We start from the raw sequence: 24,053 nt of genomic DNA on the forward strand, positions 1-24,053 counted from the left end.
GCCAGGGACATTTTTGGTGCCAAGTGAAAATCCCCTCAAAGTCCAGGGTCTCCCTCCTGCCTTACACAGGACTCAACCTCTTTTTGAGGTCTCTGGGTACACTCTAGAACTTTCACATTGTGGGAATTAAGCCACAGGCACGGTGATAAAGAATTGGAGAAGAGGAGAGTATGTGGGGCAAGACAGTGAAGGAAGGAAGAACAGAGGCAGTGAGTGGAATCAAAAAGACAATAGCCAACATTCCAGAGAAGAACTCTGTGACCTAAACATGTATGTATCTTCTGCCTCTTGTGCTCCAGGTGATTGCCAGGGCCTTTGAGGGTTCGTTCCTTTCCAACTTTACCCTGACTATAGCGAGTCGAGCACTGGATGTTTAGTGCACAGAAAAGGGCTCTGCGTTTCCCATTCTCTGATGATCTTTTCTGCGCTTCTGTTCTGTCAGCTCCGCTGACCATGGTTGCTGAGATTACCATCACTGAAGTTAGTTGGCATTTCTGTAATTGGGATACCCGTGAGAGCCACAAGAATAGCTGTGGAGTGTGACAAAGGTCAGAGGGCCCAAGAAGGGCTTGAAGATTAGTGAGCAAAAGAAAACCAAGCAGAAAAAGGAGCCTAATGTGTGCCCTGCACAGTTCTTGTTCATATAAAGCTTGTTAAGGACATCCAGAAACCTGAATACTAGTTGTGAATTTGACAACATAAAATACTACAGAAATAGAAGTTGCAGGCCCTAGTCCTATTTCCTGATTCCTTTGCTCTTAAAAATGCTGTGTATCCTAGCTTTGCTCTGTTTGGTTTAATTCTTAAACCAAGGGAAACAGGCTTAACAGGAAGTAGTAGTTTCCATAGATTCTACAGCAGAGAGTAGGAGAAAACAGAAGTGAAGTATGAGGACATGTCTTAGATCAGCTAGCAATTCTGATTGCTTGGTTAAGACTTTGGTCACTGCAACTCTTGCACTTTAGATAGAATCCCAAACAAATTAGATATACATCAGGGAGTTTTGCAGCTCCTGGGAATAAAATCTATGCAGTGTCCAACCACCAGATGGTGATAAATCACCTTCCACTCAGGTTCCATTTCCTCATTGATCTTTTTGCAGTGCAACTTAGCAGAAAAACTTTTCTTACTTACATTGTTGGTTAAGCCATATAAAACAGAAAGACATTTTTACTCTAATATTCAGATATGTATTCTATGTGAGGTCATAGAATTTTATAAGAATAAACTTTGAGACTTTTTAATTCAGAAGTTTTCACACTTTAACCAAGAACAGCAATAAGAAATTCATTCATATTTCAACCCAGTATCTATATAATAGAAAAAACAGCTTAATTAGAAGTACTTATTCTTGTTATGTATGATGCATTCTATTTTCTATTCTTTCATTAAAAAAAAAAGTCCTGGGGCACCTGGGTTGTTTAGTTGGTTAAGCATCTGACTCTTGGTTTCAGCTAAGGTCATGATCTCACGGTTTCGTGGGTTCAAGACCCATGTCGGGCTCCTCTACACTGATGGTGTAGATGCTGCTTGGGATTCTCTGTCTCCTTCTCTCTCTGCCTCTCCCCCGCCCACACTGTCTCTGTCTCTCTCAAAATAAATAAACTTTAAAAATTAAGAAAAAAAAAAAAAGTCCTGCCTGTGAACTGTTGATTTTATGAACCACTAATGTGTGGATCTTGACCTGTGATTTGGAAAAAGTCAAATCGAGTCCTATCTTTTAGCCCAAACATAGTTTCTCCTTTATTTTCCCTTTATATCATTCATGTTTTCTTCACTCAGTTTCATTTTAATAAGCAGCATGGCTAGAGCTCACTGTATCACAAGGGAGCACATTTCCTTTTGAACACTGGGACCCCAGGTAGACAGTTCCCATCGTGCCACTCAGGTTAGCCAGCCACAGTCACCTGAATCAGCATGAATCCACTTTGGCCAGTAGAAGCCTGGTAAAGAACACAAACTTCTGTATCTTGGCCGAGGCTCTGCCCGAGCCACCACCTCTGGGATGGGCCAGGCTTATTTCACAGAGCTTTGAGAGGAATGTCCTCTGATAGGCCTGAAAATCTTTCCTGCACCATCTCTAGAATGATTACCGTACAGGTCACTTCTTTGCTGGCTTTCCACTTGTTTGAGGTATATTCATCCCATTGTCTTCCTTATTTCCAAACCAAGAACTGGGTTAGATTATGTAAGTTTCTCCATGTCAATATATGTTGTACCCACTTAATATAAGAAATTTGGTCTAGTTTTTAACATTTTAGGTTTTTCAAACATATATTCTAAAGATGTTTTTTAAGTGTACTTAATTTATTTTGAGAGAGAGCAAGCACGGGGGAGGGGCAGAAAGAAAGGAGGAGAGAGAGAGAATCCCAAGCAGGTTCCTCGACGTCAGTGTGAAGCCTGACGAGGGGCTCGAGCTCACAAACCGTGAGATCATGACCTGAGCTGAAATCAACAGTCGGAGCTTAACCGACGGAGTCACCCAGGCGCCCCTAAACATAGATTCCAATTCAGTTGGTAATTCAAATTACTAAAAGATGACTGTGCTGCTTATCCAAGCCTGAAATAAGGATATGCCCTTCTGAATTGTTTGTTGTAGTCTTTTTTAAAAGGAGTGATTAACTGCCTTCTTAGTATATCCACAAATATGCTTTTAGAAAGGCATGGTGCCAGATGATGCTGTAGAAGCCTTGGCTGGTAGCCTGGGGAAAAAGGAAGCAGATCCAGAAGATGGAAAGCCTGTGGAAGATAAAGTCAAGGTAATAGCAGCTCAGTCACTTCCTGAAAGTAGCTGTGATTGATGTTCCTCACTCCCCAAGCAAGTTAGTCATCTTTTTTTTTTTTTTTTTTTTTTTTTTTTTTAATTTCCTACAACACATGACGAGCTGGCTTTATTTATTTATGGAGCATATCCTGTTTGACAATCTAAACCTGAGTAAAGCATCAGTGTATTGCTGCATCAGTGTATTGCTACAGCAGTGGATGGAGAACATGCACATAATCTCTGAATCTCACCTGGGCCATGTGCATTTCCACTGCCGAGGAGTCCTGAGAGAAGAGGCAGCTGTCCACCCTCCTTTTCGTTGCTTTTTAGCCCAGCGGGCATAGTGGTGCTGTCTGAGCCGGCTCAAGTAGGGGAGGGTGTGAAAGATGTGTAGAGTTGCTGTAGGAACTCTACACATAAGGCCATACATATGTTCTAATCTAACACTGGAGTTATTTACCTCACATGTAGGCACTTAGACATCCACTTTGCGGGGATATATTAATAATGAGAATGGTATAATTTTTATTCAGGAGAAAGCCAAAGAAGAGGATCGTGAAAAACTTGGTGAAAAAGAAGAAACAATTCCTCCTGATTACAGATTAGAAGACGTCAAGGTGAACAGTGTTTTTCTGTTTTATTTTAGTTACTACTGAATTTTATAAACATAAAGAAGGGACATGGAAACAGGCCCAGAATATAAAGATTTTGTTTTTAAGTGATAGTTTTTCCCTTAAAACTTAAGTGAAAAAAATCTAATGCCTAAGCTACCTAATTTTTTGCCATGTCATACCTGCTTTGTTACAATACCAGAAGCAAAGAAAAACTTAGAAAGCCTTTATATAACTAGGAAAAACCAAAATGAGGAATAACTATTTCCTGTGAAGAAAAATTTCCAACTCTTAGATACACATTGAAAAAGTAAGAAAGCCTGTTTAACACTGAGTAGAAGGATAGTTGTTCTGTTTCCTTTATTTTGAAAGTAGAGATTGTACACAGCTAGTGACACGGAGGGGAGTCATTGAAGTACAACCACTTGAACAGGGGCACACGTGGACAGTAGAACCAATGTCAGTCATCTTCATGAGATACCACTGCTCAAGAGAATATTCACCTAAATGTATATACATTTATATGCATTTATATACAGCTACATACATATGTAGCCTTGCGCCTATTTTTGTATATGTGGATTAATGGGATTTACCATTCATTTATAAATTTTTCTTTACTAAAAGATGCTTTAATGATTCTGTCCTGTTTCTCAGAAGTGGCACTTAGAGTCATCTGAAACTTGGCATCGTCTGAGCCATAAGGATGAGCTTCCCGGGGCAGGAATTTTGTCTGTCCTACTTTCTGTGCTGTTCCTAAGTGCTTACTGCAGGGTGTGGCACCGAATCAACGGATAATGTTTTGTTTGTTGTCTTTTTTTTTATATATAATTTATTGTCAAATTGGTTTCCATACAACACCTAGTGTTCATCCCAACAGGTGCCCTCCTCAAATGCCCATCACCCACTTTCCCTCCCTCCCACCTCCCATCAACCCTCAGTTTGTTTTCAGTATTTAAGAGTCTCTTATGGTTTGCCTTCTTCCATGTCTGTAACTTTCACCCCCTTCCACTCCCCGCTGGTCTTCTGTTAAGTTTCTCAGGATCCACATATGAGTGAAAATATATGGTATCTGTCCTTCTCTGCCTGACTTATTTCACTTAGCATAACACTCTCCAGTTCCATCCATGTTGCTACAGATGGCCAGATTTCGTTCTTTCTCATTGCTAAGTAGTATTCCTCAATGGATAATGTTGAACATATTGGCTGTAAAGTTTAGCCAGCTTTTTTCAGGCAACATTTGCAAAGCCCATCCCCCACACAGGTGAGGGGTGCATCCCTTTGCTCCCTTCGTGTCCTGTAAGTGCCCTGTCACAGAACCTTGTGCCACACTACTTCAACTACTTGCATGTTTCTCTGCTGCACTAGTTCATAGGCTTCTGAGGTCACAAGCCTTGCCTACTTCATTTTTTAGCTCCCACGCCTAGGGAATGCCTGAGCTCCTGGTTGGAATGAACTAATTAGAACATATTCTCTGATGAGAGAATGTTTTTCCTGAAACGATGAATCTAATTTATAATGTACAATGTCAGGTATGACCTGTAGACCCCTTACAGTGTTTAAAAGCGTTCATATTTGTGATAGATCCCACAGGATAAATCACGGGAAATGATTTAATGCCATGGTTTTCTCTTCCGAATAGGATAAAGATGGAAAACCCCTCCTGCCAAAAGAGCCCAAGGAATCACTTCCAGTAAGCAAGCCACTTTTCTCTGAGTAGATCTTTCTCATCTGGCCCTGATTGTTAATTCTGGAACGGGATAGCTTTCTTTTTAATAAGTCGATTGGCAGTAAATAGTGACATCATTTGAATAATGAGGAAACAGTTGAGGTGGTGTTTGTTGATATATTTTTTGGTTCTTGCAGCCCGTGACTGACGACTTCCTTCTTGATGCTTTGTCTAAGGACTTTGCTGGTTCCCCAAACTCTTCATCTCTTGTAAGTCTGAAACTCCTGATTTTATTTCCTTGCTTTTAGGGTGGCAGAAAGAAATGGAAACTAGTGACTTAGTATCTGACTTTGGAGGTGAGGAAATAATCATAAAATTAAAGGCTTTCAACCCATTGTAGCCATTAGAAATGTGTTGTGTCCTCAAAGTGTACCAGCACAGTGGACATTTGCAACATTGTAACTAATTGAACCAATGAGCACATACTCTATCAAGTATACCTATGAAAAGAGAATTTAAAATTTGAGTTTATCCAAAGGTATGTCTCAAATAACTTTACTTGTTAATATTTTTACAATTTATCATTTTCCATAATTACCTCATAGGAAAACTTAGCTCTGGGTAGAATAGATAATTCCTCAAAGAGAATTCTATTACTAGAAATTTTAGGAAATGTTGGGTAATGGTAAGCAGGTTTCTCTACTACAGGATTTTTATGGCTTATTTATATGCAAATGTAAGTCTGTTGGAGTGCCCACACTTAAATAACTCCAGACCTTTTTTGTGTGTGTGGGATTGGGGTTATCTGTTTACAAGGTTCTTATGTGGACAGTGTCACGGAACATACATTAGTTGAGAAGCAGAATGAGTAGTAACTAGAAGAAATAATGATTCGTTGGAGTTGCTCAAAGTTTTTGGACTCTGTGAAGCAATAAGCCTGTCAAAGAAGGTATTACTAACCAGTTAGTAATAGAGTCCTCGTAATACCCCTATGAAAACACCATGCCCACGCAGTTGAGTCACCCCATTCCATGACCTTCCACTCTTCCTCCTCCATACAAACAGCTTATATTACAGAGAGGCTCTTGAGTCCTAATTTAGGGAAGAATATAAAGTGAGCAGTATCCTCAGAATATGGAATCTTATCATTACAGTGATGCAAAACATAAGAACAAATTAGAGGGATCCAATGCCTTAATTCCCTTCCTTATACCATCTGTATTATTATTATTATAGGATTTTTTTCTTTTAGAAATTCAAAGAAAATGTAACAGTGACTTTATATCCTTTATATCCCCACCCAAGAAGATGCATAGCAGTGACATGACTAGAGATAAACATTTTTTATGTTTATTTTTTTTTTTTGAGAGAGAGAGAGAGAGGGAGACACAGAATCTAAAGTAGGCTCCAGGCTCTAAGCTTTTAGCACCGAGCCCGACTTGGGGCTCGAACCCACAAACTGCAAGATCATTACCAGAGCCAAAGTCGGATGCTTAGCCGACTGAGCCATCAGGTGCCCCAAAACAACCATTTTTTTAAAAAAATTCTAGCTTAGAAAATTAATCTCGCAAAGGGAAAAATTGTTAGTGTCTGTAGTTAATAAAGTAGAAATAACCAATTACAGTAAGTCAAATGGCCAAAGTAGAAAATTATTTGGGGGAAAGTCCCAAGAACTTTGGAGGAAAAGTCATCATATTCTGACTCATAATTAATCTTCAAATATAAAGGTGTGCCTGCTGTACATACCATGTTCTTTGATCACAATAAAGTAGAAATTCTACTTAAAAAGAGAATTTTAAAAACATTCCACTATCAGTGAGATCAAGGAGTAAATTCAGAATAGACTATTTGAAAAATCAAGGATAAGACATTTGCAAATCAAAATCTTTGATAAGCAGGGCACCTGGATAGCTCAATTTTTAAGCATCTATCTGACTCTTGATTTTCTGCTCACGTCATGATCTCATGATTCGTGAGATCGAGTCCACCCACCCCCCATCAGGCTCTGTGCTGACAAGGAGCCTATTTAAAATTCTCTCTCTCCCTCTCTCTGCCCTTCTCCCACTCTCATACACATGAGAGAATACAACATTTAAAATAAATATATTAAAAAAAATTCGATAAGCAACCAAACCAGCATTCATGAGATACATTTATTATCATAAATGTCTTAATAATAGAGGAAGAGAAATCTAACCAAATGTTTATTGGGTTTTAAATTTCAAATTTAAGCTATTATAAAACTATTATTATAAATAAGCTATTATTTTACATTTAAATAAGATATTATAAACTAGCCACCCAAAAGAAAGTAGCAAGCAGGTTAAGTAGGAGATGAAAATAGCAGCCTGATTACAAAGCTGTAATCATCAAGACATTATGGGACTAGCACAAAAACAGACACATACATCAGTGGAACAGAATAGAGAACCCAGAAATGGACCCACACAGGTATAGCCAACTGGTCTTTGACAAAGCAGGAAAGAGTATCCAATGGAAAAATGTCTCTTCAGCAAATGGTGCTGGGAAAACTGGACAGTGACATGCAGAAGAATGAAAGTGGACCACTTTCTTACACCACTCACAAAAATAAATTCCAAATGGATAAAAGACCTAAATGTGAGACAGGAAACCACCAAAATTCTACAGGAGAAAACAGACAGCAACCACTTTGACCTCAGCTGCAGCAGCTTCTTACTAGACATGTCTACAGAGGCAAGGAAAACAAAAGCAAAAATGAACTATTGGGATCTCATCAAGATAAAAAGCTTCTGCACAGCGAAGGAAACAATCAGCAAAACTAAAAGGCAACTGATGGAATGGGAGAAGATATTTGCAAATGACATATCAGATAAGGGTTAGTATGGAAAGTCTATAAAGAACTTATCAAACTTATCACCCCCCCAAACAATCCAGTAAAGAAATGGGCAGAAGACATGAATAGACACTTTTCCGAAGAAAACATCCAGATGGCTAACAGACACATGAAAAGATACCCAACATCACTCATCAACAGAGAAATACAAATCAAAACCACAGTGAGATACCATTTCACACCTGTCAGAATGGCTAAAATTAACTCCAGAAACAACAGATGTTGGCAAGGATGTGGAGAAAGGGGAACCCTCTTGCACTGTTGGTGGGAATGCAAACTGGTGCAGCCGCTCTGGAAGACAGCATGGAGGTTCCTCAAAAAATTAAAAATAGAATTACCCTACAATCCAGGAGTTCCACTACTAGGTATTTACTTAAAGGATACAAAAATGATGATTCGGAGGGGCACATGCACCCCAGTGTTTATAGCAAGACAATCAACAATAGCCAAATTATGGAATGAGCACAAATGTCCACTGACTAATGAATGGATAAAGAAGAGGTAGTGTATGTATTCAATGGAATATAACTCAGTCATCAGAAAGAATGAAATCTTGCTGTTTGCAACAACATGGATGGAACTAGAGTGTATTATGCTAAGCAAAATTAGAGAAAGACAAATCACATGATTTCACTCGTATGTGGAATTTAAGAAACAAAACAGATGAACATTGGGGAAGGGAAGGAAAAGTAAAATAAGATAAAAACAAAGAGGTAGGCAAACTATATGTGATTCTTAAACACAGAGAACAAACTGAGGGTTGTTAGAGGGGAGGTTGGGGGGGGGGGATGGGCTAAATGGGTGATGGGCATTAAGGAGGGCCATTGTTGGGATGAGCACATATGTAACTGATGAGTCACTGGGTTGTAGTCCTGAAACCAGTTAAGTGTATGTTAACTAACTTGAATTTAAATAAATAAATTTAAAATTAAATAAAAGAAAAAAGAAAAAAACAAAATAGCAGCCTGAGACTAAAATGGCTCATAGTTGCTTGATTTGAAATAACTAAAATTTTTTAAGATACCAACAAATGTAAAAGAAAAAAAAATCTTATTAAAATAGCATAAATCAATGTAAGAATCAAATTAATCATTTATAGCCAACAGTTGGTTTTTATGAATGACTAACATTTTATAAAACATTGGCAGAAATAAGAGAAAAGTTACCAGTAAAATTAAAATTTTAAATTTAAATGATCAAAAACCAATATGTACAATAGTTTTTTAAAACAAAATGTAAAACACAATTCATAGAATCTAAGCAAAAGAAAAACTGAAGACAATAGAACTGTTTTCAAACTTTGCTTCCAAGAGAAGTTTAAAATTGACTCTTAAGTGTTTAACAGCAGTTGGTCTCATGTGACATAACCATATCTTCAAAAATATGGCTTACATAGTTGCTTCTACAAATAATGATGGTCCTAATCTTAAAACTTGATCAATATAGCATTGTTAACTAAAGTCACTTAAATCTGTAGATGTATAATGTTTAACAAAGATAATATACAATTATTAAAGGAATAATTATCAGTCAGAAATTAAATATTTATTTAATATTAGAATTTATATAGCATAGTAGTGTATCAAATAAGAATAATCAATTACATCCATACAGAAGATGTATTTCAAATGTCACCTTTCAAAAGTAGACAATCCCTTAATGTATTAAAGAGTATCTATTTAATTTCAAGAATCAAATTTTGGAGTTAAGCTAGAAGCATTTCCTTTAAAAACACAGTATAAAAAATCCTGTTATCTTTTCTGCTTAATGTTGTATGAACAATCATTAACAACACATGAAAAAGAAATGACAAGTATTAAAAAGGAACATTTGTGTATTTGCAGATATTCCTAGTTGTAGAGAGCACATATGTAGTTAACATTGTGTATGCTGTGTACATCAGTAACAGATTAGAAAATACGATTAAAATGAGATGTCAGACATGAAAAGAGCAATACAAGAAATGAACAGAAAAGTTAGAATATGAAAAAATTAAAATATCTAAGACAGTCTGACTCACTGTCTGAAAAGAGTCATGACAATTCTTTCTAGTCAACTTATAAGTTATTTTTTAAATTAAAATAGCAATAAGGTGCTTTGTATAGCCCAGTAAAATTATTCTAAAATATGTTTGAAAAGCAAAGACATAAAAACATGAAAAAATACTGAAAACCATTTTTCAATATTTCTAGGAAAGATTAACCCAACTAAATGCAGGGATTGATTTACATGATAATGATCAATTCAATTCTGCATCAGAAAACAAAGCTGTAATTTAATGGGAAAAATCAAGAAATGAACATAAAAGATTTAGTATATTTTTAAAAGGAGAATGAATCATAATCTCAGAAAGATTCTGGAATAATATGCTATTTAACATTAAGAAAAAATAATAAAACAAACCTCACACCATATTAACAAGTATAAAGCAACATTTGTACATCATTATCCATCTCATATCAAAATTAAAAATATGTAACAAATATCTAATTGAGGCAAGGAAGGCCATGGAAAACAAGCATGCTTAATTCATTGCTTTTAGCTTTATGACTTTCTAGCAACTGTGGAGGGGGCAGTCTGGTGGAATGTAGGCAGCACCAGAAAAAGAACCACTGGTAGAACTCCTACAGAGTAATTAACAAAGAAGAAAGCTGAGAAATTGCAAACAACCTAAATGTACACCAAAGAACATGTAAATAAACCATGAAACTCTTAAGTCGTTATGAGATTTTTGAACATTTGGAATAATAAATAGGAATAGAAATCAGGAGATTATGTAAACTGCAACTATGGAGGAGGAAATAGAATAAAAATTAAGATTACTTGTTACTTTGAGGAGCACCTGGGTGGCTCAGTGGGTTAAGCTTCCGACTCTTGATTTCTGGCTTAGGTCATGGTCTCATCGTGGGCTCTGTGCTGGATGTGGAGCCTGCTTGACATTCTGTCTCTTCCCCCCAAAAGATTATGTGTTACTTTGCATCCATTTGGATGAAGAGAATAAACAATAATAAAGTATTAAACACTGTATTTAAGCAATGGCATTGCGGGCATAGTTTTGTGTAATATACTGTATGTAATAATTTTTTTTCTTTTTCTTTTTAAAGAAATTTGAAGAAGCTAACCTTTCTGCTGCCATCTCTGAAGTGGTTTCCCAAACCCCAGCTCCAACCACATACTCTGCTGGCCCGCCCCCTCATGTGGTAAGCAACATAGAAATATATTTTTGCAGCAGCAACAACAAAATAAGGAAGAAAATAGGACCCTTGCCTTAGAGTAAATGAAAATAAACAAAATTGTTGAGAAGATAAAGCACTTTCTGTTTTAGAAGAGGTGTAAGACTAGCCATTTGGAGAGATGACAGTATATCTGAAATAATTAAATGAAAGAGTGTTTATGAAATATTTCACACACTTCCCTGGAACTTAATATTATTGCTACTTTATTAGAATTGAAAGAGCAGTAGTGTGCATTGCACATTTATTTGAATTATTAGATTTAAAAAAATCCTTTAGCTTTCCAGATTATTTTCTCCTCCTTTAGATTTTTCCTGACACATGCTATAAATACTACCTATTATTTAACCTCAAGTTTATTCTATGGAATTGCTCAGTGTTCGAGCCGCTTCTCCCCAAAATTCAAGCATGTCATGGAAGAGCAGTTTTCCTCCCATTCATTCACACCAGTAAAACGTTGTCCTTTTCATGTTAGCAATACGAAAACCTCAGCATCAATATTGTTTTAATTATTTACATGTCCTGAGGCGAGGCTGTGGGACCAAAGCTTTCCCAGACTTCCTTGATTAATTTTCTGTGCAGTACCAAATTATACACTATCGAGGCGAGGAGACTGCAGCACATCAAAGAGATCGCCCTAAACCAGATCCCCATCTCCTTTGGTTGAGAACAAGTGCCTCATTTGCTAGATGGAGAGGAAGTAGCTTTAGTGAAGTCAGCTACGCTTACTTTCCTTTTGATGTAGCATCAAAGCTTACTTAGTGCTGTAGTCTTAGATTCTGAATGAATTTTCATCCCGTTGGGTCAGTCTCAGGATCATCTGAAAATATCCAGAGGCCCAAATGACAAAGCCCAGACTCAGCCGTGGGTAGCTCCTCCATTAAGAGCTATAATCCTGAGCTCCAACGAAACACTTAAAACCAGTAAAATGCTGTGTGTGTGTGTGTGTGTGTGTGTGTGTGTGTGTGTGTGTATGTATGTGTGTGTGTGTGTGTTCACAATGATGAATGTGCCTGTGCACAGAAAGGAAGAATCATTATTAATTCAGGCTGCCAGTTACGCTTCAGCTCCTAATCCTGAGGTGAGGGGTTCTGCCTTGGGTGAGGCGATTGGTCAACATCTGCAATCCAAAGCCTGTATGCCTTTCACAAGTATGTTTTAGAACACCTTTCCCATCACTTTTCCCATTGGAAAGTCTAATTTCAGTTCATGTTTTACCTAAAGATATCACTCAAACTAGGTGTACATCTTTATCTTTACTTAAATGAATACAGGTGAATAATGATTAAAAAAAGCTACCGTAATTCATGTATTTTTTTTCCTAGGGACATTAGACTGTCACCAGTTGTGTTGCATACACTGAACGCATCATAAGGCACATTTTCCAACAAATCAGACTGGGAACCCCCTATTTTTTGGAGGAGCCTTTTTTTTTTTTTTTTAAGAAAAAGGCATCTGGGATTCAAGTGGAAGTGTGGAGAAGGAGAGATTAGGGAGAAGGAGCTCTACCCAAGGGCCACCTTCCACGACTCTACCCATCTCCTTGGTCAAAGTCTCATGAGTTGATGGAGGTCTTATTGGCTGTGGCAGGCCCACATTCCAGTAGGTGACCTGATTTTGCTAGCCAGTGACTAATTCAGATTGACTTTTTAGCAGGGCGACAACAAGGAACTGGACGATGCCTTGGATCAACTTTCTGACAGTCTAGGACAAAGGCAGCCTGATCCAGACGAGAACAAACCAATAGAGGATAAGGTCAAGGTAAAAAAAATATGTATATACTAATAAGTGAAATTTAAAGTTTAAAGCATAGAATATCCTACACTGCACATAAAAGGAAAAACAAACAAACAAACAAAAATCTGGCATTTCAGTGAACAGTTGAATGACTTAAGTCTCATTTTTCCTTCTCTATAGTCTGTTGTATTTATTTCCTCAGTGAGGACTATGTGAGTGCACAGGTTCAGGCACATTCCTCTTAGCAAGACCACACTTAGTTATGATGGAGAAGTGCCGCTCTACTTTAATTTCATTCTCTTCCCACATTAACTTTTCTTAGTTTTATCTGGTAATAAGTATATATCAGGTGTATGGCATTTTTAGGATGACCTATTTGGTCCATGTAAGGGCAGAGGTCCCCTAATTGCCAGAGTTTTCCCTATCAGCCTCCTGAGCCACCATTAACACTGCATGCAAACCCCCAAATGAAGCACTAAGCCAGGAGTAAGCACTGTGGAGAGGCATGTCAGCAAGGCACACACTGTTAGCCCCACCCACCTTCTAGAACAAGAGTAAATGCTTATTCCTGCCTAACAATATACAGTACTAAATGACCCCTTCACCTTGAAATCTGGAAGTAACTAGCCACCCAAATCCATGTCCCAGAATGTCCCAGGGCATTTCAAAGGATCCTGAAGTCTTAATTCCACCAGTGTTACAGGAATATTGATGTGAACTTCACCTGTATTTGAAAAATGAAATGATAATGATGCAGAAAAATAAAGCCTGTTCTCTCCTACTGGTGGCTGGGGGGTGGTGGGGAGTGAATGTCACTGAACCAGTTCCAGACATGCCCCAGTCAGGTGAGGATTCGGGGAGGGTTAAAGGTACTCCCTGCTATGCCATTTGCTGCTTGTGCTGGCCCCTCAAGGTTTGCTCATGCATGTCCAAGTTGTAAGTATTTTACCTCTAAATATCAAGGTCCGAAGACTTGATCTTTTTATTTAAAAAGTGAAATTCACATAAAGACAAAAGATAGTTTATACCATTGGGCTTTATCTCTTTTCATCGTTTCTAAGGATAAATATTTCATCATTTATTTTAAAATACAAGGTAGAAACTCACACAATCTAGGTGTGGATTGACCTAGAGAAGCACCTGAGTTTACTTTGTTTTCCATCAACTATTGTTGAAGTCTGTTGAAGTCATCCGTTTTGTTGTTACTTGGAAAATAAAAATTCTGTTTTGCCTCAGTAAAGTACAATAAACACTGAGTGCTACAAGTGTTGTGTAAGTGAAGGAGAAAATATTGTATCTATTCCATGTTTGCAGGAAAAAGCTAAAGCTGAACATAGAGACAAGCTGGGAGAAAGAGATGACACCATCCCCCCTGAATATAGACACCTCCTGGATAATGATGATGAGGTAAATGAAGGCAAATGTCTAGGTTGGATATATATCACAAACCTTCTTAAATTCAGATATCAGTTGAAATGAATAGGAGGTGCACTTTAACAATAGCATAAAATTGTAACACAACTGAGTGCTTTTAATGTGTTTCTGATGAACAGGTTGTCTAGAATTCTGTTGAATATTCATCTGAACCAATACCATATGATGTTCACTGTGCTGGGTGCTGTGGCATAGAGATGAATAATGTTCAGTCACTCACCAGTGCTGAACAGTGATTCCAGGGCAGTACACAGATGAATTTTCTTTGCAAGAAAACGCTATAAAAATGATAGTTGTGGGGTGCCTGGGTGGCTCAGTCGGTTGAGCGTCTGACTTCAGCTGGTACTGGACTGATTTAATAGGGCAGATAAATAAGGCCCTTCCATGACTTGGGGTCTTCCTCTACACTACCACCAGCACTATTCAGAGTAAGGACAGGCAATACTATATTCCCCACCACAAGTCCTATTTCTATATCTAGATATGCTCTATCAAGTTTTTGGGGTGCCTGGGTGGTTCAGGTCATGATCTCTTGGTCCATGGGTTCCAGCCCCGTATCGGGCTCTGTGCTGACAGCTCAGAGCCTGGAGCCTGCTTCGGATTCTGTGTCTCCCTCTCTCTCTGTCCCTCCCCTGCTTACATTCAGTCTCTCTCTCAAAATAATAAATAGATATTAAAAAAAAAAAAATCAGAAAAAAAAGAAGCCGTTGGCCTTCTGTTTCTAACATAAAGCCAGATTTTCTTAGGTCAGCTGGGCCTGTATCCTTCCCTTTTGGCTCCTCATTGCAAGTCAGTTATATGACGAAGAACCTTTCCAGGCCTGTTCAAAGAGAAACAAGGAAGCCCAGGTTACATCCTTCTCTTTCTATACTGATTCATTTGGTGGGTTTGAGGATGCCCTGGTTTGAAGAGTGTTACCTTCAGTGTCTCTTATTACAGAAATCCATTCTCCTTGCTTGCATTCAGTATTCCCGAAGATAGCAATTCTGCATCGTGCTAGAAGCCTCCCTGCCTTGCTAATACTGCCTTACCCTGCTTGTATTCTGTGGGAAAGGTATTAAAACCCTTGCCTTTGTAGATGGGTAAAGTCCCTGCTGAGTTGTACTTGTAATCCTGGAAAAAAAAAATCTCTATATGCCATTCCAGCCCCTCAAATCATTCCAAAGTGTAATCTTTTATAAATAAGAAAGAAAAACACAGGTTATTTTTAATAATATTCTAAGTAGCATTTTAACATATGATGGCAGAAAGTTCCTTAATAATTGTTTCCTTCCCTTCTCTTCCACAACCAGACTCTTTCTTGAGGTTTATCAGTTACTGCAAAGCAATACTCTGTTGTATCTCAGATCACTAGACAATAGATTTTACAATTACTGGCTGCACCTAAGTAAACTTTTACTAAGATCTATGTTTAACCAATAACCTGCCTTATTTTTAAGGGCAAACCCGTAAAGCCACCTACACAGCAACCCAAGGACTCAAAGGTAAATATCATAGCAGCATATTCCTATAAGGAAAGGTTTTTTTTTTCACTCTAGCTGAACTTTAGTTTACATTTTAGAAATCTGAAATTTATTGAATGGCTACCCTGTGCTTGGAATGATGTGAAGACATACATGTATGAATGGGTGTGTGTGATTTCTCTTGGTTAGCCCTCACAGTTCCATGTTTCAGATAGAAAAATTGAGGCTCAGAATACTAAGCAAACATGTATAAAAGAGGAGAAAGTAAATGTGTAAGGATTTTCATGTTTTAATATCTCCTTTATTGTACATTAGTTTCTTAGGAAAAGAATGCCAGCAAGGTTTCCTTTTTCTTTTAATATTTTTAGTGATGTGGAAAAATGTCCCTTATGGTATTTTTGCCTTGTGCTCCTTCACTGATGGTTATTTCTGTTAATATCTCAGAAATCTGCAGCTGACAAAGACCCCATCGATGCCCTCTCAGGTGATTTTGACAGCTGTCCTACACCCACAGAAACCTCAGAGAAGACAGCAGAGAAGGTACTATGCTACTTTAATATGGCCTTTCTTTGTGTGAATACATAGAGTTGTAGGCTACATAATGAATTCAATGATGCCATCTTTTTCCATATGTATCTGTTTAATATAGTAGTAATTCAAGTGCATATGTAAAACATTCTCAATATTATTTCGTAAATGTTTTCTATGTTGCTCTATAATCTCCATAGCCACCATGTTTGATTTCCACACTAATGAGTTCGACACTAATGCTTTGTCTGTGTTCGTTTATTTATTTTTGTTTGTGTTCATTTAAAATGAGAGCAGTCCCTCCCTGCACTGTACCTTCTCATGGCTGTTGCCCTCTGGGATTCCCTCTCCTTTCTACCCTGCCCAGCTGGCTGACTCCCTCCCTCTGGACCCAGTTCAAGCATTAGCTCTTACTGCTTCTCCCTTCCCAGGCCAAGGTCAGGGGCCTCTCCTCCATGCTCTCCTGCACCTGGGGGGGAAGGTCTTTGCCTGTGTATTTGTACCAGTGAGCTGTGCACTTTACAAAGCAGCCGTGGTCAGCATTAGCAAAATTCCTGGGACACAGCAGGTACTCAAAACATGTGATTAAAGATGAATGAGAAAAATACGTAGTACAACAGGTGTGTGGCATATCTAAGTCAAATAGAAGGAAAAGTGAATTAATGCCCTTCATTGTTATTTTCAGAAGAATTGGTAACTACAGATCTGTTTGCTGTTGTTTTGCTCTTATTAAACACCTCTCCCCATCACTGAATTTTCAGTCCTCCCCATATTGGGTGATTTAATTTCTAGACCACCTCAGCATCCTATTTCTCATTCCTGGATAAATAATGCCTTTTGGTGAATGGAACTTTCTCTAATGATTTCATTGTTAAAGTTGTTTTCCATAACACTGAAAACAGTATCTCATTCTTGCTCTATTGGCACATAAAACCTAGTCCTGATAGAAGCAAGCTCTGTTTTGATGACCAAAATTCCTCATGGAAATTGGCAGAACATCACTGTGACCCACATTTTCCACTGTATTTTTAAGCGTTTTTACTTCCCAACTTAAACACTTCTATGTATATTCAAAGTTTTCCATTTTTTAATTACACTTGATTTGATTGCAGCCCAGAGTTAACTGTTAGAGGGACTGATGATAACAATAACCTTATGACGTTTCCTTTGCTTTAGGACAAAGTCAAGACAACTGCTCCCAGCTCCAAAGCACCCAAGAATGGGGGTAAAGCAAAGGATTCTGCAAAGGTAAAAAGCACTAAATACATGGAGTGGGATTTATCCTTTCAGTCAATTTAGTTTCTAACTGGAATCTATTTAGAATAAAATAATAGTTTAAGCACTATCTATCCTGTAGCATATCTTGGTAAAGAAGTTGATATTAAAATAGGAACTTACTTTATAAAAGTATGTGGGACTTTAGAAATCTAAATGATCATTCTTAACACAATTCAAGTTTCTTGCATTTCCCCCTTTATCACACAAACTATGGAAGACCCCACCGTAATTGTACAGTTTGTGATACCAGCCATCTGTGCTAGCCGATAATCAGGGTAGGATCCCTCCCCTCCCAAAACCCTCGTTCAGCCACTTCCCACCACTGTCTGCAGATAGCCTTGCCTTCAACTTTAGAGAGAAAAATGAGGCCACCTTGCACAAAATCCCTAAGGTCCCTTCCCACCTACCCAAAGACAAATCCTCTCCCCCGCTTGCCCTGATTTGGCCCTTCTTTCTGAGGGGTCAATAATCACCTCTCTCTAGTATCTTCAACCTTTTAATCTACTTTTCCTTTGTATTGTAAACATATTCCAGTTCTTTTGCCATTTTAAAAGCAATTCTCAAACTTAGAAGCCCTTCTGCCTATAGTCCCATTCCTTCCATCCCTTCACCAACCTTCAAACACCTATAGCAAATATTGGGAAGGGTGAATTTTTTTTTGCACCTTCTCCTCTCCAAAGACTCATACCACTACTTGAAATTGCCTACTGCACATTTTCTACTTGTGGATAACACATTGGCAAGACAGATTCATATACTGTATTTTACCAAATCTAAATGGCCAGTTATAAACTAAACAATTACTTTATATACCATTAAGAAAAAAAGTCAACAACTTATTATGATATATGATTCACTATAAAAGTCATAGCAAATTCATTGTGGGGAGGGGAGGGTAACACCAGGGAATGTGGTTTGTATAAATTTTAGAACACAGAAGCAGTATACAAAATTGGAGAAGACCTTAGGGTTTTTATATCCAGAATTTTCATTAGATGCCACCTGGAGGGAGAACTATTAGTTCTACTTTCTAGAGCAACTTGAAAAATTATGTAGTAAGACTAATGAAGAGAAGTTACAGTGTCCAGAGGCACCTGGCTGCCTCAGTCAGTGAAGCATGTGACTGTTGATCTTGGGTTTGTGAGTTTGAGCTCCACCTTGGATGTAATGATTACTTAAAAATAAAATCTTAAAAAAGTTACAGGGTGACTTACTTACCTAGCAGATGAGAGCAGCCCAAATGGAAGCAATGTGGGGACAGGAACACAATCTCACTGTAAACCCAACTGTAGGCACCATGACCCATAATCAAAAGGTAACTCAAACCCCATAGCTTCTTCCTGAGGAGCAAAGAGTTTAAACCCCATATTTGGCATCCTACCTTTTAAGACCTGCATCAGAGAGAATCCCACAAATATCTAGCTTTGAAAACCAATAGGGCTTGTGTCCACAAAACCCACAAGGCTTTAGTGATCTGAGAACTATTCTTAAAGGGCTTGAGACCACAGACACACCTGCTCCAGAGTCCAACCAATTGAAAAGCACCCAGAATTTCTGTGAAAGGTGTAATGGCTTATGTTATGCATTGGCCTCTGAGGATCAGGCATCTTATTTAACACTCACCTAGGGGCCTGCTTAAATACTTTCTAGGACAGAGGCTGGTGGACACCATCTTTCCCGTCTCCCTCTTCCTCACTTCAGGTCATCAGCATCTCCTGGAAAGCAGTTTAATACACTCATCTGAAAACCCAGTTTTTGTGACTGTCACCCAAGGGACCCCTCTAGATGACTGGGCTCTGGCAGTCAGCAGGACTTAGTTTGTGGTTTCACCAGCCTGTATATGTGTGCATTGTTTAAAGAGTTCTATGTAAGGAATTGGCTTCTAATCGGCTTCAATCTAGGTGCTGACAGAGATACTCCCTTTTGTGACCTTGACAGATCTTGGCACACCCTCAAATACTAGGAGCCACTAAAAATAAAATTGTCCAAGCAGCCTATCACAGAGGTTTGAGAGACATCCAAGAGCTACAGCAGGGTTGAACAAAAGGGTTTATCTCCTACGTGGGGACATTCCTGCGAGACTAGGAGAGGTGTCTATTTAAGGCATAGAAACCAATACAGAGTTAAGGAAAATGGAAGCATAGATGAATAGGTTCCAAATAAAAGATCAAACCTCAGGAAAAACAAAAACACCCTTAACAGAATGGAGCTAAATGATTTACCTGATGAAGCAGTCAACATAATAGTTATTACAAAGATGGTCACAAAATTTGGGAGAGGAGTGGATGAACACAGTGAAAACTTAAGAGATGAGAGTAATGACAAAGCACCAAAGAAAAGTCACAGAGCCAAAGAATACAATATGTGAACTGAAAAATTGAACAGTCGGTGAAGCATAAGAAAGGATTAGTGAACATAAAGACAGCAGTGGAACTCATCCAATCATAACAGTAAAAAGAAAAAAGAATGGAAAAAAAAAAGTGAAGATAGGTTGAAGGACTTCTAGGACAACATCATATGGGCAAACATTAACAGTATAGGGGTCCCAGGTGAAAAAGAGGTAAAGAAAGGGGCAGCAGACTTACTTGAAATGATGGCTGAAACCTTCCCTAACCTGGGAAAGGAAACAAATTCAGATCCAGGAAGCCCATAAGATCCCCCCAAAAGATGAATCTAAAGACACCTACACCAAGTAACATTGTAATTTAAAAATCCCAAGTTAAAGACGAGAGAATCTTCCACACAGCAAAAGAAAACCAGTGGTCTCTATCAGCAGATTGTCAGCAGAAACTGTGCAGGCCTGAGGGAGTAGCAGGACCTGTTCAAAGTGCTGAAATAAAAAAACTTCAATGAAGAATGCTCTACCTAACAAAGCTGTCATTCAGAATAAAAGGAGAGCAAGTTTTCCAGATGAGGAAAAGCTAAAGGAGTTCATCAGCACTAAACCAGCCTTACAAGAAATGTGAAAGCAACTTCTTCAAGCTGAAAATAAAGGTTGCTAATTAGTAACAGGAAACTTACGAAAGTACAAATCTCACTGGAAAGGCAAATACATAGTAAAATTTAGAATAATGTTAAAGTGTAAATTCAGCTTATATGTCAATTTATAACCTCAAAAAAAAGTGAAACCCATAAAAGATATAGGAAACCAGATTGATGATTAGCTGCTCATGAACTTACATCTCAAATAGGTTAAATAAGCAAACACATATTTAATTTCAGTTATACAAAGTACATGGTCAAAACGAAGTTTAATAACTCCATATTTAGCAGTGCCCCCAATTAAGAGAGAAGCAATCACTGTAAAATGAATGAATACCATCCAATAATACCTGTGTTCTTCTTCAATTAACCCTAGCCTTCAAAAAAAAAAAAAAATGAGAGTAAAAAATTTAAAATCACCTAAGGTTATTTTTAGTTTACAAACTTGAAGGTCAACAGTTCATAGTTTGGGCTAAATGAAAAATCCTTAGAAAGGCCCATTTAATTTTCCTCCATTTTGTCATCTTTTGACCCTTTAATTTTGAAAAGCCCATCTACTCATAAGAATCTTATGATTGATCTGCTTTTTGATACTTAATCCAGGAAAGGAGGGGTTCAGTAATGGTTCTGCTTTCCCTTTTAGGCAAAGGATGAAACTTCCAAGCTAAAAGCTGATGAAAAAAATACAAGTTAAAGTTCACACTATTTGGTAAGTTCAGGGTTTGTTGTAAATGAAGACAACTGGACCTTGTTACAGACCTGTTCATAGGCAAGGGAAACTAAACCCACTTCTTATTCATGTTCTTTTCATACTATTGGCATAAAATGCACATAGCATTGTCAATAGGTTAATTCACCGAAAAGCAATAAATGGAATAATATGCTCCTGGAATGTTTAAAAACAGTAATCTTATAATTAAGAGCTCTTTAATATATCAGACTAGGCTCTTAAAAATGACCACCTAAGTCTAGTCGACTCTTTGAAACCCAGATGCTTGTGACTGCAGGTTACCCAGTTAGCCTGTTACATCATACAGTGAAATGTCCTTATGATACTGATATTACCAAAATACCAACACATGGGTGAGGGGAACACAAGTACCTCTTATGTCTAGAGGAAACTACAGGGTTTTTTTTGAAACAAAAGCAAAGGAAATGATTGACCACTTTTGTTCATCTTAGTTTTGCAAAAGTCAAGTACTTTATTTAATTCTGATGGTGACTGAAGAACTTGTTTGGATAAGGCAATCAGGAGATGTACCTTGAGAGCCCTTCTATTTCTTATATGTTTCCTATATATAAGAATAGGTGTTAATCTAAGCCATTAAAGCTTATGACCACTGGCTGACCAAATCCTAAAGAAAATAAAAATGTAGGTTAGATTGGGTTACTCTCTCTCACCACGGTCTACTTTTGTTTCGGATAACAAGGGAGGTATACTCATTAGAACTGTTCCAAAGATTTTTCCCCAAGTTAAAGTTTTCTGTTTTCTAAATTCTAGAATTTTCTAAAATCATTTTCATGTTTACTCATAGGAGATTCCTTGTTGCTATCTGTTACATAGCATTATTAGTAAATGTTACATTTACTATGCCTATAACAAGAAAATTATGTATTATTCACTGGATTTCTTTTCTTTGAATTTTTCAAGGTATCTGCCTATACAATCTTCAGCTGGTGAATGGTGACTTTTGAAGGACAAAAGGCTTTGAACAACAGAAAATTTTTCTGGGTGGTTTCTAGACAGTGTTATTTGTTGACTCTTGACATCCTACACATTGGTTATTCTTTTCTCAGAAAGAAAATGAATTTGTCTGGTTCATCTGTGTAACTGTACTGAGTATTGATAAACTTTGAATTTTTAAAAATTGCCTTCAGTTGGGAGAGACGGGAACTCTATATTTCTAAGAGATATATTTGATAGTTTCTTAAAACAACATATAAAAGGAAAAACCTTTGCAGACTTTTGCACATTCTACACACAGTGCCTGTAAATCTCATTAGTATTTTCCATTTGCACTTACTTCTTTTATTGTTAGCATTTGGAAAACAATGCTTTGAACGTGTTTAATGTTCTGATTTCTCATTACCCATCTCCTCTTGGGCTTTAGAACTGTATTTGATGTTTCTTTGGGTTAATGTTTATAAGTCAAACATAAAATATTGTACAGTGGGCACATATCTCCTCTTGGGCTGCTAATAAATTAACCTGGACAGACCAGGACATGCTGCACCCAGTGCTCTTTTTTTGCCAGAGGTTAGGACTTCTACACCTTAGAGCCAGCACAAAACATAGTAAGACTAGAATCAAGTCAGAAAAGCAAAATGCAGACTATATGTCACCACATAGCAAGCTCCAAAAATAAGAAAATATCCTTAGAATATTCATATGCCTTGAACTCACTTGGGTTACTGTGTTAAGCTATGCTTTCCATTTTGCTACATATAAGCAGAGCAGCAATTATCTGCTTAGACCATTGCCACTTTAGTCTGTGCACTGTGTACCATCTGGCTTTAAGGAAGGTAGGTTTACCAAAGATAAAAACATCTACTTTAAAAAAAAAAAAAAGCTATCTGAAATTTAAAAACCTGATTTTCTCCCACAGCAATTCAAGAACTAGGTTCTGATGTCATACAACTTTGGTTTCTCACATCTTTTGGAATGAATTGTTTATGAACATAGCACTGATATCCTTGAGGGGATTTTGATAAATAATTTCATCTTTATTTCTTGGTACTGGATGCAGGAAAAGATATCAGGTACATGTCATAAAACTGATTTGGAATTCATTTCAGAAAGCACAGCCTTCCTTAGCATATGTTTTAAGTTCTTATTAGAACTTAGCCGACTTCTCTAAAAATGAGAAATATCACCAATACTGTCCAGAAAGTGGGGGGAGGAAAAACAACAACAGTACCTATAATGGGGCATAAAATGATATTGCTAACTTTTCCAAAATTCTCATGAAAAGTCATGCACATACATATAGGATATCATGCTTAGCCCCCTTTAAATGCTGCGTATCTATCCCATGAGAGATGCGGGCATTATTCTATTACTCTAAATCTGGGAAATATAAGCCAGTGCTGGGGAGAGTAAACAGACCTTTTCAAAGCACTGACAAGAAAATAATGAACACTGCTCCTGTGGAATTTCAACTGTATTTCTAAGTCTTCTAATTAGGTAGTATAAAGTTTTTCTTTTTTTTTCAAAATGAAATCTTTGACATTGACAGATGTGTTTGCAGGGAAATGGCTGCAGTATTACTAATTTCCCTGCATATACAGAAATATTTTTAAATCCAGAGATTTAAGAAATGCTTGTAAAAGTAAACATTAAAGGTACCCTGAATATGCCTTTTTGTTCATTAGCAATGTCTTCAAGACTTGGGCGCTTACTGGTAATTAATGATGAGACTAAGCTACAGAGTCTGAGTCTTCTTTTACCTAATTAGGAGGAAATGATTGCAAATGTCTGC

General features: G+C 37.6%; 1 protein-coding gene across 22 annotated transcripts in view; it reads left to right on the top strand.

Moving 5' to 3' along the window:
• CAST (calpastatin) overlaps positions 1-22,807 on the top strand; it is a 107,157-nt gene extending 84,350 nt beyond the window's left edge. For 17 of the 22 annotated variants that reach the window (XM_030325349.1, XM_030325393.1, XM_030325426.1 and 14 more), the window contains 12 exons: positions 2,658-2,759; positions 3,298-3,381; positions 5,018-5,068; positions 5,242-5,313; positions 11,024-11,119; positions 12,806-12,913; positions 14,204-14,296; positions 15,763-15,807; positions 16,231-16,326; positions 17,491-17,562; positions 21,218-21,283; positions 22,226-22,807. In XM_030325349.1, the coding sequence (XP_030181209.1) occupies positions 2,658-2,759; positions 3,298-3,381; positions 5,018-5,068; positions 5,242-5,313; positions 11,024-11,119; positions 12,806-12,913; positions 14,204-14,296; positions 15,763-15,807; positions 16,231-16,326; positions 17,491-17,562; positions 21,218-21,268 (870 nt within the window). In that variant the 3' untranslated portion in view covers positions 21,269-21,283; positions 22,226-22,807. The remainder of the gene's footprint in view (positions 1-2,657; positions 2,760-3,297; positions 3,382-5,017; positions 5,069-5,241; positions 5,314-11,023; positions 11,120-12,805; positions 12,914-14,203; positions 14,297-15,762; positions 15,808-16,230; positions 16,327-17,490; positions 17,563-21,217; positions 21,284-22,225) is intronic. The other 5 variants (XM_030325316.1, XM_030325319.1, XM_030325342.1 and 2 more) reach the window with 1 other exon arrangement.
• Positions 22,808-24,053: the final 1,246 nt, after the last annotated feature.

Source organism: Lynx canadensis, chromosome A1 (genome assembly GCF_007474595.2).
Source record: "Lynx canadensis isolate LIC74 chromosome A1, mLynCan4.pri.v2, whole genome shotgun sequence".
NCBI classification, from domain to species: domain Eukaryota; kingdom Metazoa; phylum Chordata; class Mammalia; order Carnivora; family Felidae; genus Lynx; species Lynx canadensis.